The following is a 15270-nucleotide window of genomic DNA, read 5'->3' as shown; positions in this document are numbered from 1 at the left end:
AAATTAAATAAATAGTTTTAATAAATAAGAGTGAGTAACTAATAGTAATAACTTCAACATTTGTCTACATACACACATTAATTCAAAAATTCCACCATGAACACTTGAATATTCAAACTTATTAAAAGGGAACTGTAACAGTAAGTGTAAATACAAAAGGTATCAAAGTATTTATTGACTCTGGTTTTAATTCTAGTTAGGAAAAAAAAGGTAAAAATAAGCGTTGAAGAAAAAAGTTTATACTAGATACATAATAAAGGAGACATTAAATGACAGTATTGACCCTGGTCACGATTTTGCAACCGCCAGAGATCTCTACGTATATAGGATTAGATAGACCGACCCCATAAATAGATATGATGCGAATCATACGGGACTCTCTCTATCTATCCTCTCCTTCTTCCAATACTTTAATTCCTAACATTTAACATCAAACACACAAACTAACCAAACCAAAACGCTTCTCTCTCTCTCTCTCTCATCGATCTCTTCATCACTGCACACAGTAATAATGGCGTCTACTGGAAGATCAAGCCGATCAGTTCTTCGTCCTCTCTCTTCTTCCCAGAGATTACACAATAATCATCGTCAACGATCTCCTTCTCCTTGCAACAATCTCAACCTCCGTTTAAAGTTCCCCAACAAACCCTTGTAATAACCATCATCATCAGAAGAGAAAGTGTTTGTGCTCTCCTACGACGCACCCTGGTTCGTTCCGGTGCGCTTTTCACCGCCGGTTAGAACACGAGAGATCCAAAACCCTAGCTTCTTCGAACCGTGGTGATGATAATAATAATAATAATACGGTGAGGGTTAGTGTTGGGTTGAATCTGAGGAAGCTGGCGTTGATTAATTCGCTTGCCAAGATTGGTAGTGTTGAGGCGGAGAGATTTAGGACATGTTTAGCGGCGAATCTTGTTAAACCGTCGTCTTTTCATGACATTCGCCGTCCTGAGTTCCGTCCACGTCTTAGCCGCTTCTACGAATTGCGTAAAGATCAAGATTAACAAAATTGTATCCATTCACGAGTTGCCACTTCACCCAACAACTGGCTCAAAATCAGTTGGATTTTTTGTTAATTTAATTCACCAACTTTGCATGGTTTGGACCATGCTTTCATCTATAAGATTATGTTTGCAAAAAAATAAAAGTGAATAAATTCAAACAATGAAAAAGTATGATGTCCAAAAACAAAAAAAAATAAAATAATGAAAAAGTAAATATAAATTGAATACAAAATTCTTGATATTCTCAAAACATAAGATTCCGATCAAGAACATATATAAGCTAATCTTAAAAAAACATATGGAACTTGGAAGTCAAGAAGTGTTGGAACTTTTTACACATTTTATTTCAAATAAATTTGTAACAAGACGATGGTCTCTTTGGCAATCACTAACCATTAGAAGAAAAAAAATATTAAAAATAAAGACCATCACAGTAAATAGAACACATGAATTCTTGGTTTAAACTTTAAAGCGTTTTCTAACATCATCATAATTCATACAACAACAACATTAACGTACACATAAACAAAATTAATGGAGTCATCATAAAACAAAAACAGAATTAATAAACATTCCTTAAGTATTTAATTCGTTGTAAAGTGTAAAGATTCGACACGTGTCAACAAAGTGGGATTTGATTCGATTTATCTTCTTCTTCGTTCATACCTTTCCGAATTTATTAGATTTTAATGTTATGTTAGTATAAATTAAAAATGGGGGGTTGTAGTTGTAGGCTGAAACGAGTCGTCGTGGCTTTACGACAAAGCTATCCTCGTTACAGATGTGCAGAGCCACATGGTCCAATCTTCGTCTTCTTCTTCTTCTTCTTCTTTCCTTCTTCCTCTTTCATTTTCTCTTTTTTTTTTTTTTTTTCTTTTCTTTTTTAACATCGTCATTCTTCTTCCTCCCCTCATATTTTTCCGCAAAATTTTCAAATCTCTTTCTCGAGAAAACCCGTTTAATCTTCCCACACACAGCTCCAGGGGAAATTGCCGTTTAGGGATCTCGATTCATAAGAGGCAGGCACACGTTTCGTGTTCTATCTATCTTGTAATCCCTTTAGGGCTTTTGTAAATTATATGATACTCTAATATCGTGTGCACTGTTTTATTACCAGACCTTCTTGTGATATCTATTAGCTGTTTGGTTAGTTTCTCTTAGAATCCCCCGGCATAGAATCGTCTTCTCATGTAGTAGCGAATCCTTGGTAAAAATTTTGGAATCTTTCTCTCGTTGTTTTGCTTCTGGGGGATTTGAAATGGAGAAGCAGGATGAGGAGAGATCTATAGATGCTTCTGAAACTAGCCAAAGTCAATTACTGGATGATGATGATTCAAAGGTTGAAGTTTTTGATTCTGTTTTGAAAGCCATGGAGAAACAGAATGAGGAAAAAACTGCAGATTCTGCTGAAACTAGCCAAAGTCAATTAGTGGTTGATGATGATTCGAAGGCTGATACTTTTGATTGTGTTTCGAAAGCCATGGAGAAGCAGAATGAGGAGAGATCTACAGACGCTGCTGCAACTAGCCAAAGTCAATCAGTAGATGATGATTCAAAGGTTGAAACTAATGATTGTGTTTGGAAAGCCATGGAAAATCAGAATGAGGAAGAAACTGCAGATGCTGCTGAAACTAGCCAAAGTCAATCAGTGGATGATGATTTAAAGGTTGAAACTTTTGATTGTGTTTCGAACGCCATGGAGAAGCAGAGTGAGGATAAAACTGCAGATGCTGCTGAAACTAGCCAAAGTCAATCAGTGGATGATGATGATTTAAAGGCTGATACTTCTGATTTTGTCTTGCAATCTACGGAGAAGCAGAATGAAGAGAAATCTACAGACGCTGCTGAAACTAGCCAAAGTCAATCAGTAGATGATGATTTAAAGGTTGAAACTTTTGATTGTGTTTCGAACGCCATGGAGAAGCAGAGTGAGGATAAAACTGCAGATGCTGCTGAAACTAGCCAAAGTCAATCAGTGGATGACGATCCAACGGTTGGAACTTTTGATTGTGTTTTGAAACCCGTGGAGAAACAGAATGAGGAGAAATATGCAGATGCTGCTGAAACTAGCCAAAGTCAATCAATGGTAGATGATGATTCAAAGGTTGATACTTTTGATTGTGTTTTGAAATCCATGGAGAAGCACATTGAGGAGAAATCTACAGATGCTGCTGAGACTAGCCATAGTCAGTCAGTGGATGATGGTTCAAAGGTTGAAACTTTTGATTTTGTTTTGAAAGCACAAGGGTTGAAGGAAGCAGGGAACAAGCTGTTTCAGAAGAGAGATTATTATGGTGCAATGTTTAAATATGGTGAAGCAATCAAGATACTTCCTAAGGATCATGTAGAGGTTTCTCATGTTCGGGCTAATATGGCTTCTTGTTATATGCAATTGGAACCTGGCGAGTTTGCCAAAGCCATTCATGAATGTGATTTAGCACTTAGTGTTACTCCTGATTATAGCAAAGCACTGTTGAAGAGGGCTAGATGTTATGAGGCCTTGAATAAGTTGGATTTGGCGTTGAAAGATGTTTGTATGGTTTCGAAGCTGGATCCGAAGAATCCTATGGCGTCTGAAATTTCTGACAAGCTTAAGAGAACTTTAGAGAGCAAAGGGTTAACGGTCAAAGATTCCGTGATAGAGTTGCCTCCAGATTATGTTGAACCTGTTGAGGCTTCCCCTGCACTGTGGGCTAAACTTCGCAAGGCACGAGTGAAGAAAATTAAAAAGAGCAATCCAGTGCAAGAGAAGAGCGAGGGCGATAACGTAGAGACAAAGCAGAAGAATAACAACAATCTTGCAGCTGATAAGGGCAAGGAAAAGATTATCGATAAGCAGAATCAAAAGAAAGTAAAAGGGAAACAGCAGTCGGAGAAGAGAAGTGATACGAGCAAGGAACAGGAAAAAGTAATAATTGAGGAGAAACTTTTGGAGATAAGTGGTGAAAATGTAAACATGGCTGTGAAATTCGTATACTCTGATGACATAAGATTGGCTAAAGTGCCTCTAAACTGCACTCTTCTTCAACTTAGGGAAGTTGTTCATGAGCGTTTCCCTGGCTTAAGGGCAGTTCATATTAAGTACAAGGACCAAGAAGGAGATTTAGTGACAATCACAACAGATGAAGAGCTAAGAATGAGTGAGGTGTCAGCAAGGTCACTGAACACTATGAGATTTTATGTAGTGGAAGTTAGTCCTGAGCAGGATCCCTTTTTTGGAAGATTAGTTGAGATGAAGAAGCTCAAAATATCCGCTGATTCTTTTAAGACCAAGGTAAATGGAAAAGGTGCGTGTAAAGTTGAGGATTGGATGATCGAATTTGCTCGGCTCTTTAAGATCCAGGCCGGCGTTGATTCTGATAAATGCTTGAATCTTCAAGAACTAGGGATGAAACTCAATTCAGAAGCTATGGAGGAGGTGGTAACGTCTGATGCAGCTCAAGGGCCTTTTGACAAAGCAGCTCAGCAATTCCAAGAAGTGGCAGCACGATCATTGTTAAAGTTGGGAAATGTGCACTTGTCAGGGGCACGGAAAAGGTTGAGCCTCCTACGAGGTGTGTCTGGAGAATCTGGCTCTGAACAACTCAAAACTGCTTATGAATGCGTTCAAAGGGAGCACATAAAAGCAAAAGAAAAGTACAAAGAGGCCATGAAAATAAAGTCGGATTTGTTTGAAGTCTTCCTGGCAGTAGGTCTGCAGCAGTTTGAGGAAGCAAGACTTTCATGGTACTATGTGCTTGTCAGTCAACTTGATTTGAAAACATGGCCATATTCAGATGTAGTACAGTTTTATCAATGCGCCGAAAGCAATATCAAAATCTCTATGGAAGTGTTAAAAAATCTGGAAACCAAGCCGGGTAGCTCAACTCAAGATAACTCAGAAAACGTAGCAGGAAGGCTAAAGTTAAAGTCAATGGTAGATGTTTTATTGTGTGCTGTACTTTACGAGAGATCTATCATGGAGTACAAACTTGACCAACCATTCTGGCGAGAGAGTTTAGAAGCTGCAATGGAGAAGTTTGAGTTAGCTGGAACTTGTAGGGACGATGTTGTTGCGATAATAAGTGAAGACTATGTGGCAGGCAATACATTACGAGGTACTACGTGCTCTAGCTCAATATTGATTTTGAAAAACATAACCCACATGATGTTTAATATGATCCTATATCATTGCTGCAGATCTAAGGTTTCACATGGAAGAGATATTACATATATATAATGAGATAGATGAAGCAAAACAATGGAGAAATGGGATCTCTTCAGACCAGTTGGAAGATATATTAAACAGGAGGACTGCAAATATTTTTCATATGTCAAATACAGGAATCCAACGTGGTTAACGTGGCTCACAATGACTTTGGTCATTATCTTGAACAAGCTTCATTTTAAAGGTACACACCGTGGTACATATATAACACTATCACGGAATTGTTAGGTCTAAGATACAAAGAGTTTTGTTGGCCAGTGTTAGGTGATCAGTGAAATAACTTTGACCAAACTTGCATTGTCATCGTATTCTCTTAAGTATTATATTACCAATTGCAACTGTTATAGGCAGTGCTTTTTTTGTTTGACCTGAAACGAATTGTTCACATTCTGGATGGTACTTGAGTTTTAATTCATCTAACCACATTTATTTATCTTTGCAGGTTTTGTCTTGTGGTATAGGATTTCAAACTCAGATTTTTGTAGAGAGAAAGAAACATATATAAACGACAGATATGTTCTATTTTGTTTGTGTAACATTCATACGGTTGATTTGGCGAGGAGTGAAGCAAAGATATCATGCAGATTCTTCTTCTTCTGTCTTAGGGTGAGTTGTGAGTCTTGTGACTATATTCATTTGTTTTGAGTCTTTTGACTCGTATTTCCTTTGGCGTGAGACATTCATACACAACACAGCTACTTGAGTTTTACCTTCTTTTTCCTTTTCTTATGACCTCCACAAGATTTTGGTGTGGAGTCAGTCATTCTCTTGTAATTCGTTGTTACATATAAAATGTAATGATGTGTTTGTTGCGATCAATTTGCAATTTGGATATGTTTTGAAAAAAGCCACAGCTCAGTTCAGTAAAACATAATGTACAACCATTTATGTTATATTACTATCTTCACCTGAAATCAGAGACTGACCTCATCAATGACTCGACGAGAGCACATGATAGAATAAAACCATAAACCAGGGATGTAACTTCAAAGAGACTCTCTTTATAAAACTTGACAACCACCAAAAGAGAACAAGTTCTCTCCCGACGGAATAATCTGATAAACCTCCAAAAGCTCTCCCGTTTTTGGATGCCTTCTTACAATAAGAGAACATCCCTATATAATAATAGAAAAAGACATAGGTAATCTAAAAAAAAGGACATAACTAAATGGAAACAATCTAATTCTGAAAATCCATGGTTCAGAACCTTGAGTTACTTGTGTTAATGATAATGTATCAGCACACACGTGTTTCTTACAACACAAATGCACATATAAGGAACATTTGGGACAAGCCCCTATCATGGAGGTACAACAGGTCGGGTTGGGTTGCGAGCAAGACCAAGTCCCAACCCCAAAGGAACTTTATCACTCTTTGACTTACTATTATGGCTATGGCTGCAGTTGGAAGAATGACCATGTGTTGACTGTGAATTATGTACCGGGTTAACATTGATAGCGACACCATTGCCATTTTGAAGTTCTGGATTCCGCTGCATTTGCATCATGCTAATACCCTCTTGTCTCTGTGTTGCGTCTTCTTCATGACACTCAATATCTTCGTTATAACCTTTTACTAAAAAGTCCGAGCAGTTTCGTCTGCACCCTAGATCATACGGATTCCTGAAGCGACCACCTGGACCTCTTAGGTAGCTGTACCGCAGGGCATTAGCCATTTCGTTTGTAGTTATGTTCCTTGATATCTGTAAAGATTAAGGGAAAAGAATCAATCTTCAGGATGAGGAAAAACATTCCCCCATGAAATAGAAGTATCTAGTCTACTTAGTGAGTTATCTGGGGAAGCGAACAGAGTCTTTAAACCATCTAGGTCACAAGAGGAATAAAGACATGCAAATAAGGAAAAAGGAATGAGGACTCACTTGTGACGCTTGTATGACTGTTAAGACAGCTACAGAAAAGAAGAGGCAGAATTCCACCAGCAGAAAGGATAAAGCACCCACATGATTACTAGCGACATGGCTCATCCATGCTCCAAAAGACGATGGAGCTGAAGGGTCACTCAAGACTCCTGCATGTATATAATGCATCATTTACATTCTTCACCCGAAAGTTTTCTCTAGATTTACATATCACAATTAAAGAGCATCCTCCACTATAAACGTACTTGCAAGAGTAACACCACCAGTTATCAGCATCGCTAGAACTTCAAGTAGAAGAAAAAGGAAAAATTCCCACTTGTTTTTCTGCAAAATAGGTTAATGGAAAACAAGCACAATCCACAGATAAGTATCACAGAATAGTATCAAGCTCGAGCTGCAAGTGTAAGAAATCAAACCACTAGCAACCAAAATGAACAGACGAGTACTATGACACCAAGAAACATCTCCGGCGATCTCTATACCAAAATATGCAATACAAGTATACCACTCTAATAATTAAGATCGTCTCAGCTTTTTCGAAAAGAACAGTAAGTAATGTCATATCAAAAGAGACAAGGAAGAATAAGAAAGATTTAGTAATATAAAATGTTAGTATCAAAAGCCTGATCCGTCTACCCCAATTTTGTCAACTTATGTCAAAAACTATTATAGGAAGACAGGAACTGTACTTACTTTTCCAACACAATTTGATACCCAAGGACAATGGTGATCAAATTGCTCTACACAACGATCACAGGTGGAACAGTGCTTAGCTCGAAGAGGTCTGATAATCTGAATAAAATGAAACAAAGCGGACCAAAGAAGTAAATTTTAAGATGTAAGATCCATGATTAAGTATTTGTTATTACGATTTAAGAAAGACATAAAGTAGAATTTGAGCAGGTACCTTGCATGTTGCACAGAGTTGCGTCCAATTCCCAGCAAGCAAAGCAGGGTTGTTTAGCTCTATTTTTAACAGTGGTTCCTGTAAAGGGGTAAGAAAACCAGTAATGACACTTGAACATAAAATCGTACTAGAAATCATACCTATATGTCACTTAAACTTGAGAACTAAAAAAGCTAATAGTACTAACATCATCTTTCATAGTTTGCGGATCATGGATGTTCATTCTGATGTAACCTGGATCCTTCCTGCAGAAAATATAAAATTACATTATTAAACAATAAGAAAACCCGCTACTTGTGATACAAAGGTATAATTATACCACTATGGGGAAAAATAGGAGTTCACAACAGAAAATTAAGCTGCAAAGAAATGAAGGCCTTAAAATCACAATCTGCAATGGCTAGGTGAAATGAAAGAAACCATCAAGAGAATTGGCTTTAGAATACTAGAATGTAAAATCCTAATCTGCAACCGCCAGCTGGATCAGCAACTTACGTATTGCATAGATACACTATACTAATAATCAGACAACAACAAAAAGCAGACTTGGTACTTTCAGACTTCATACAAAAAGGAAATCGAGGAAGGACAGGGTGAGCCTATACCTGCTACAGCGGTAAAATAAAAATAGTCCTGCAGTTGCAAGAAGGAAACCCAGCCATGCAAGCGAACCAATCCCAGCTGTTAACTTTGGCAGATTGGATGCTGCAATGGCCAAAGAGTTCATAAAATTATAATCACGCACAGAACAGTTGCTTGATATGACGCGAGATTCGAGGACCAAGATAACTACCCAAAACAACAGAATTTGTATATACGAGCAGAAGCAGCAGGATCATGATCCAAAGAACTGGAGCGAGTCCCAACTTTGACAACTTTCCAAGGGGAGTGCTTCCGTCGCAACGCTTTTCAAGCAGGTTTCTAGCATTACCCTGCACAGTGGTGTTTATAAGACAGATTTTCAGACAAAGTATTGAACTTATGTTCTCAATAGTTTAAGCATAATGCTGCTCATTTTGAATGGGTAAGGAATTCAACAGGCTTGGAGAAACTCATATAGTACAGCTACAAGAAGAGTTAACTACACCAGGTATGCAAAGGTCAAATGAGATGCACATAACTGCCAAAAAAAATCCAGGCCAATAGAATGATCCAACTACCATTTATTGCTAGCAGTACAGCCACTACAAAAGCATCAAATAAACAGTATGACTACAAATTGCTACACAACAAACAAGTAAAACAGATACCTACAAGGAAAAAAGAAACTTGTCTGTGATTCTTTTCAGAAGCAAGTTGTGCAGGGGTTAGCCCAGTCTTGTCAGTAATCATCAAATCCTCTTTCTTTCCAGCCTGCACCAAGACAGTGCAAGCCTCCAAATTACCTCGGATGGCAGCCCAGTGCAGAGGAGTGCAACCTGATATACGAAGGAGAAGATGTACGAAATTTATGGTTAATTTAAAAAAATATACAAAGGGGATTTCAAAGAAAACTTATGTTTGTAACCACCTTCTTTGTCCTGCCGTCCTCTATATGCATCTAGAAATAAAAGTAGGCGAATAGAATCTGCAAAACCTTTATATGCAGCCCTGAATTTCTCAAATTATGAGAAGAAAATATAGACGAAATTAGAACTCTCTTCTGAAAATATACTGAAGGAAAAAAAGGATAAAAATTCAAAGGTCCACCACATAAGCACGCTAAAAAATTTGCTGCAGAATACCCATGTAACAGTAACGAACTCTCAGTAAGAAATATGGGAAAGAAAATAACCTATGTAACCTTGGACTCTAGATCGAAAACGGTAAAACAAACTTCACAAATCTTCATAACAAACAACTCGAGAACTATCATGACAAAAAGTAATTTTAATCCACCCCGCATATTTTGCAACTAGAACAAAATTGTACGAAGTGATATTTAAATCTATAGGAACACTATGGAAAGGAACAAATAAAACCAACTATCCAGTCTCCAAATAAGCATGCAAGCCTAGACACTTAGAAGTAAAAATGAAAAGGAGCCAAAAATCAATTAATAAGTAACAATTCCAAGAAGGCGAGATTGTGTTCCACTTAGCGGGAACCATACCAATGCAAAGGGCTTCTTCCATCATTATCTGGCACATCAGCATCTGCATTCCACTTGGAGACAACGTGGCAAAGAAAAGCAGTCTGGCCATACTGTGCTGCGACATGTGTTGGCTACAAGCAGTTTAAATTAGCTATTAAAATACATCCATTGAGAACTAAACAAGATATAAAGGGAAATTTAATAGCCTAAACAAATGGAGATGGCAAAAACAAGGTCTTTTGAGATTTAAATGAATTTGATCACTATGAACATTCTAAAAGCTGATTAATATCCAGGCTAAACGAAAGTTCTCTGTGTTTTAGATAAATCTTTGAATAATGGGTCACGAGACAGCTCAATATCGTTCTGAAGACAAGTAGTACCAGGAACTTAGATCAAGCTAATTTTTAATGCATAATGTTGATTGAACATATGCTCTTCTTCCCATTGAAACAAGTGGAAAAGTATGCAGTGTTGATTTACCTACATGACCTCAGAACACATTCATCTTACTAGGAAAATGCAACAAAAAAATGACAACCAATATTTATAGAACCTGAGTGCCAGCCAGCCTGAAGCAATGTGCAGAAGAACAGTTCACTAGCATTTTAGACAAAATATACAACCTCCCTTAATATACGAAGTAGTTAAATAAGAGAATTACCTGATAGCCATACATATCCGTTGCATCAACCCTTGCCCCCTCTTGTAGTAAAAGTTCTGCAACTTGTATCGCACCACGAACAGCACTCCAATGTAATGCAGTCTGTCCAGTATGATCCGTGGCATTTACATCTCCACCATGCTGGAAAACCAGAACCGAAACGGATCAATAATAGTAACTTCAGAACCACAACAGTTCAAACCTAATTTAGCTCATGCGTCTTAACCACCATTCACACACAGAAGAGAAGATACACAATGGCAACAAAATCAACTACAGTTAATAAAGCACAAAACCCAGTTTGCGAAAAAAAAACAAAAAAAAAAGAAGATTGGGGGAGTTGTTGTTGTGTAACCTCGATAATGTACTGGGCAACGGCGACGCGGTTGTTCAAGGCGGACCACTGAAGAGCATAGTAGCCAAGACCATCAGGCTCGGAAACAGAACAACCCTCACACTCAACCAATCTATGAAGCTTCTCCAAATCACCATAAGCCGCAGCGGTATACACATCGTTCTTCAAACTCTCCTCGTCAACCGCTTTAGAACTCGATTCCCCATTCTCCTGCTGATTCGATTCGATTTCTTCAACCACCTCGATCTCCGATGACATTTTTAGTTTGTTTCGATCGATCACGATTGTTGGTCTACGAGGACTCGATTCGATTCTATGCTCCCCCTAACATAAAATTAATGGTGAGATTTGGAGGAGGAGGGGGGGGGGGGAAATGAGAGAGGGAGCTAGGGTTTTTCTGGGGAGTCTCAAGAGGAAGAAGAAGAAGAAGAAGAACGATTGACGAATTCAAAAATTGACTCGGAGATGAAAAGAAAAGGGGACGAATCGGATTAAGACGGGTCAGACTCAGACAAAATACCTTCAAATCTTATCGTTCACTTGTATTTCTTTTTTTAAAATCATTTCACAAACTTATTATTGTTATATAACAACTTAACATTTTATAGATTTCTTTTTTTTTTTCATGAACATTATACAATATTGTTTGGTGGGTTTAATAAAAAGGAAAGTGATGTGAACGAATCATAACACCTGTCTAATCGTAATAATTTTTTTTAATTTATATATAGTATATAGCATATCTTGTATCAGAAAGGTTAATAAATTTCTTCAAAAAAAATTTCCAAAAAGGGAAGAATTTATTCGGATCATAAAAAACATATTATTGTGCAATCAAGATGGTTATAATTTTTCTTCACCTTAAACCAAAAAAAAAAAAGATGGTTATAATTTTTCTTCTCTACACAAATGCAGTTTCAATATATGATAAACCCTTGATTTTTCTCAATCCAAACGCATAAAAACAAAGTTGTTTTGGAAACATATACAAACATAGACGAGTGCAAAGTATATGGCATAACTCTTGTAGTCTTGTCTTGCGTTTGTTTAATGGATGAAGAAACAAAGTACAATTACGAAACCAGAGCAATTGGTTTTTTTTTTAATAAACAAAAAAATCAAATTTATTATTTAAAAAGCCAATTAAGTTCAGCTACAAGATCTCAGCAATCTCATCGCTAGCATGTGTTATTGAGTGGGGAAAGTCTAAAAGACCTTCACACTTTAAAATAGCTTGTAGATGGGTTGCATATCAGTAGGATTGTACAACCCGAAATTTTGTTCAGTCCCGACCGGTTTCTGATTTTCGTTAAACGTTGCAAACAAAAACCCCTCGATGCCCTTGTTAGGTCTCTTAGGCGTCCCTTTCCCACTTGCTATATATGCTTTACAAAATTTCCATTATAGGTACCCGCGATTTCTGGCGTAGTGAAATCCCCGTTCCCAGCGGATGGCCATCCGGTTTCAGACACCACCATGGGTAAATCTTTAACGCCTTCTTTCTCCATTGCCCACACAAATGCGTCGAACATTGCATCAAACATGTTTGAATATCCCAATGGTCCATCTTGCACAACGATATCTTCAGTGGCGAAGGTGGCATAGTCGAGACGGATGTTTGCTTGGTCGGACGAGTAAGGGAAGTATGGGTAAATGTTTACAAGTATAGGCGAACTTGTTTGGGACAATAGTTTTAGCACGGGAACAAGTTGTTCACGAGCTTGGGATGTGAACATTCCTGCAGAAGGTGGGTACGATTGCTCAAGGTTCGACATAGGCACCACGGTGCTTATTATAATCGGAAGATTCCTCGACTTGACTAGGTTGGTGAGAGACTGCATGACTGGAAGCACTTGAGAACCGATTGGTCCGGGGATGACTTCATTACCGACAGTAATGGCGGCAATGTTGACGTCCGCTAAGTAAGGCTCGATGTTGGTCGTGAACCAGCCTTTAACAGCTTCTTCGCTAGATGCAAGAGCAGCCAAGTCCTGGTCCCTAACGCCAACAGTGACTGCAATATCGCGGTGGCCGCGTAAAGCATTAAGAACCTCCAAGTTCGGGTCGAAGATTCTGATTTTAGTAATACCTATGGACTTGTAAAGTTTGATAACATTGGACGGAGATGGGAGGTTGTCTCCGAGGAGGCCGTAGTTCAAGCCAGTGCTATTTTCTGCGGTGACGAAGCCACTAGTGTTGTAGTTGACAGCCAACAGCACAATGCACGAGAGGAAGAACAAAAACAGCTTCGTAGGCGAATAGAGCATGATGAAACTTATATCTGCAAAATATATGTGGGTACTTAGAGATATCTTAAGATCGTACTTCGGAAAAATCGTACTTCGGAAAAGGAAGAAGAAAGGAAGCAGGTATGTTTTTGTTATTATGTTTCGTTGTTTGTGTGTGTATATATATATAGGTACGTACCTAAGATAGTGAGATCTATTTCCACGGAGTGTGTATTCATGAGATTTATTACCAAAAAATTTCAAATCCTACCTAAAACCAAAGATTTAGAGGATGTATTCAACTTGACATTTTGAGTGATTTGTGTAAAATATAAAAAATTTATGTCTTTTTAATTAAAGGAATCTTCTTAAATCCTACAGAATCCGTAAAAATCATTAAAATCCAAATCCATAAACTGTTTTGAATAATAGTATATTTTAAAATAGTTTTTTAAAATCATCAGTTCAATAGCAATGAATTTAAAAGTAGATTTTAAAATCATGAGTTCAATAATAGTGGATTTTAACAAAATATTTAAAATCCATGATTAAATATTATAGAATTTGTATTTTTTACACAAATCACTTAAATGTCAAGTTATATACATTTTCTTAATGTCTTATTGGTATTAATAAAATAGTAAAATTCTTTTTTATTTTGATTTCTAGTGTAATCTTAGCCGTCGATCTATCTAGTGAAGTCTTTTTTAGCTAGTTTTGTTTTATCCACTTTTATTTTTGTGTTTAATTGAATCTTACTATCCCGTAAGAACCTGAAAAAATCAATCCAATTGAATTATTTTTGTCTAGAAGAAGTGTATCCAAAAGTACATGAATTTGAGTAGGTAATTAATAAATTCATGTATAATCTTTGTGTAATTAACAACTCAACTTAAAGACACATAAATTATTAAATTTATACATCAATCTTAATACGTGTGCAAACATTTATTATATGACATACTGACAATCAACTACTCAATACTTTTCTTTTTGGATGTTTAAAGTTGAAGTGTTGACATGTAACCGTGTTTGCCTACTAGGGTATTCGATATGACATATAAAGTATGTAACAAACTGTTGGTGCGGGATTCAGCACCCCCGACATACCGAGCTAAACCAGAAATACTAATTGATTAGTTAACCGGGAAACCGGTTAAGGGCTTGACTAGGTCAACGAGAAGTCAGTTCGGCCAAAGCGTAGTCTTGAAGAAGAAGGAACCGACCTCCACTTCGGCACGGCGGCCGACTGAAGCGATAAGGCAGTTTTCCATATCTCACTTCGTCCGATAAGGAAAGTTAATATATTGTGCAATCTAAGAACATGTATAAAGAAGGAGAGACTTCTCCATTGTAAGGCATCCATAATCGAATACAATAATCGAGTTCTCCTCTTGTTCTGAGCAATAAACCCTAATTCTTTTGAGTTCTACTTCTTTACTTTCAATCCGAAGGCTTAGATCTATTTTCTAGAGAGATAACTCTATTGAATTTGTTTCCCTCCTTAAACAAATTCATTGTGGAAACCTAGTTTCTACAATTGGGGCCGCCTGTGGGGACGCAAATCGTCTCTAGAAAACTTACTCTCTAAGAAAATCTCCCTAAAAAGCCCTACAATAATGTCTTCCATCATCAACGAAATCCCCGAAGTAAACCACACAACCTCCAGCATGCCCGATCTCACAGGCGTCGCATCCACTCAGGATAGCGTCACAACACAAGGTGGCGTTTCGACCAGGCCGGCCATCGCCGTGTACTCTCGTCACCGCGTCAACGCAACGACAAACCCGGCTGAAACCTCCGCCGAACTCCCAGTCGGGATCAGATCCGAAGGGGAGACCAGCCAGGAAGCAGGGCGAACTCAAGTAGAGCTAGTCAACCTCGACACGGAGTTCACCGATTAACAACCCCGGAACGAAGAGGATGCGCGCGTCACGGAACAGCAGCTC

At 37.9% G+C, this 15270-nt stretch overlaps 2 protein-coding genes and 2 pseudogenes across 3 annotated transcripts; 2 read left to right on the top strand and 2 right to left on the bottom strand.

Annotated features, from left to right (window-relative positions):
* The first annotated feature begins 343 nt into the window (after positions 1-343).
* Positions 344-1241, top strand: LOC147939724 (uncharacterized; annotated as a pseudogene).
* A 428-nt stretch (positions 1242-1669) lies between these two features.
* LOC104706385 (protein PHOX3) lies at positions 1670-5927 on the top strand. The gene is made up of 3 exons (XM_010422574.3): positions 1670-5104; positions 5187-5398; positions 5657-5927. Exons 1-2 carry the CDS (start codon positions 2266-2268, stop codon positions 5345-5347), a joined length of 3000 nt encoding a protein of 999 aa, XP_010420876.2. The 5' UTR covers positions 1670-2265; the 3' UTR covers positions 5348-5398; positions 5657-5927.
* Positions 5928-6195: 268 nt separating this feature from the next.
* On the bottom strand, positions 6196-11724 carry LOC104706384 (protein S-acyltransferase 24). Of its 2 annotated transcripts, XM_087461743.1 has the most exons (13): positions 11094-11724; positions 10739-10879; positions 10093-10205; positions 9511-9590; positions 9255-9418; positions 8794-8932; positions 8606-8705; positions 8188-8245; positions 8001-8078; positions 7787-7885; positions 7339-7417; positions 7094-7242; positions 6196-6916 (listed from the first exon to the last, which is right to left on the bottom strand). In XM_087461743.1, the coding sequence occupies exons 1-13, from the start codon at positions 11349-11351 to the stop codon at positions 6515-6517; spliced, it is 1860 nt and encodes a 619-aa protein (XP_087317869.1). In that variant the 5' UTR covers positions 11352-11724; the 3' UTR covers positions 6196-6514. The 2 variants fall into 2 exon arrangements, with proteins under 2 accessions (XP_087317869.1, XP_087317870.1); XM_087461744.1 differs by lacking the exons at positions 9511-9590; positions 10093-10205; positions 10739-10879; positions 11094-11724 and having other exon boundaries at positions 9251-9390.
* Positions 11725-12293: 569 nt separating this feature from the next.
* LOC104709244 (putative glucan endo-1,3-beta-glucosidase BG4 pseudogene) lies at positions 12294-13390 on the bottom strand (annotated as a pseudogene).
* Positions 13391-15270: the final 1880 nt, after the last annotated feature.

This window comes from Camelina sativa, chromosome 8 (assembly GCF_030686135.1).
Source record: "Camelina sativa cultivar CO46 ecotype springtype chromosome 8, ASM3068613v1".
In the NCBI taxonomy this organism is placed as follows: Eukaryota; Viridiplantae; Streptophyta; class Magnoliopsida; order Brassicales; family Brassicaceae; genus Camelina; species Camelina sativa.
The sequence above is the reverse complement of the archived record's forward strand: the minus strand, read 5'-3'. Positions and strand labels throughout refer to the sequence as shown.

What these genes read in the sequence shown, in the direction of transcription:
- LOC104706385 (XM_010422574.3), top strand. Translation starts at nt 2,266, where the DNA reads ATGGAGAAGCAGGATGAGGAGAGATCTATAGATGCTTCTGAAACTAGC. An exon ending in GGCAGGCAATACATTACGAG is followed by an intron (nt 5,105 to 5,186) that starts GTACTACGTGCT and finishes TCATTGCTGCAG; the next exon opens with ATCTAAGGTTTCACATGGAA.
- LOC104706384 (XM_087461743.1), bottom strand. Translation starts at nt 11,351, where the DNA reads ATGTCATCGGAGATCGAGGTGGTTGAAGAAATCGAATCGAATCAGCAG. An exon ending in CGCAAACTATGAAAGATGAT is followed by an intron (nt 8,079 to 8,187) that starts GTTAGTACTATT and finishes ACCCCTTTACAG; the next exon opens with GAACCACTGTTAAAAATAGA. An exon ending in CAGTCATACAAGCGTCACAA is followed by an intron (nt 6,917 to 7,093) that starts GTGAGTCCTCAT and finishes TAATCTTTACAG; the next exon opens with ATATCAAGGAACATAACTAC.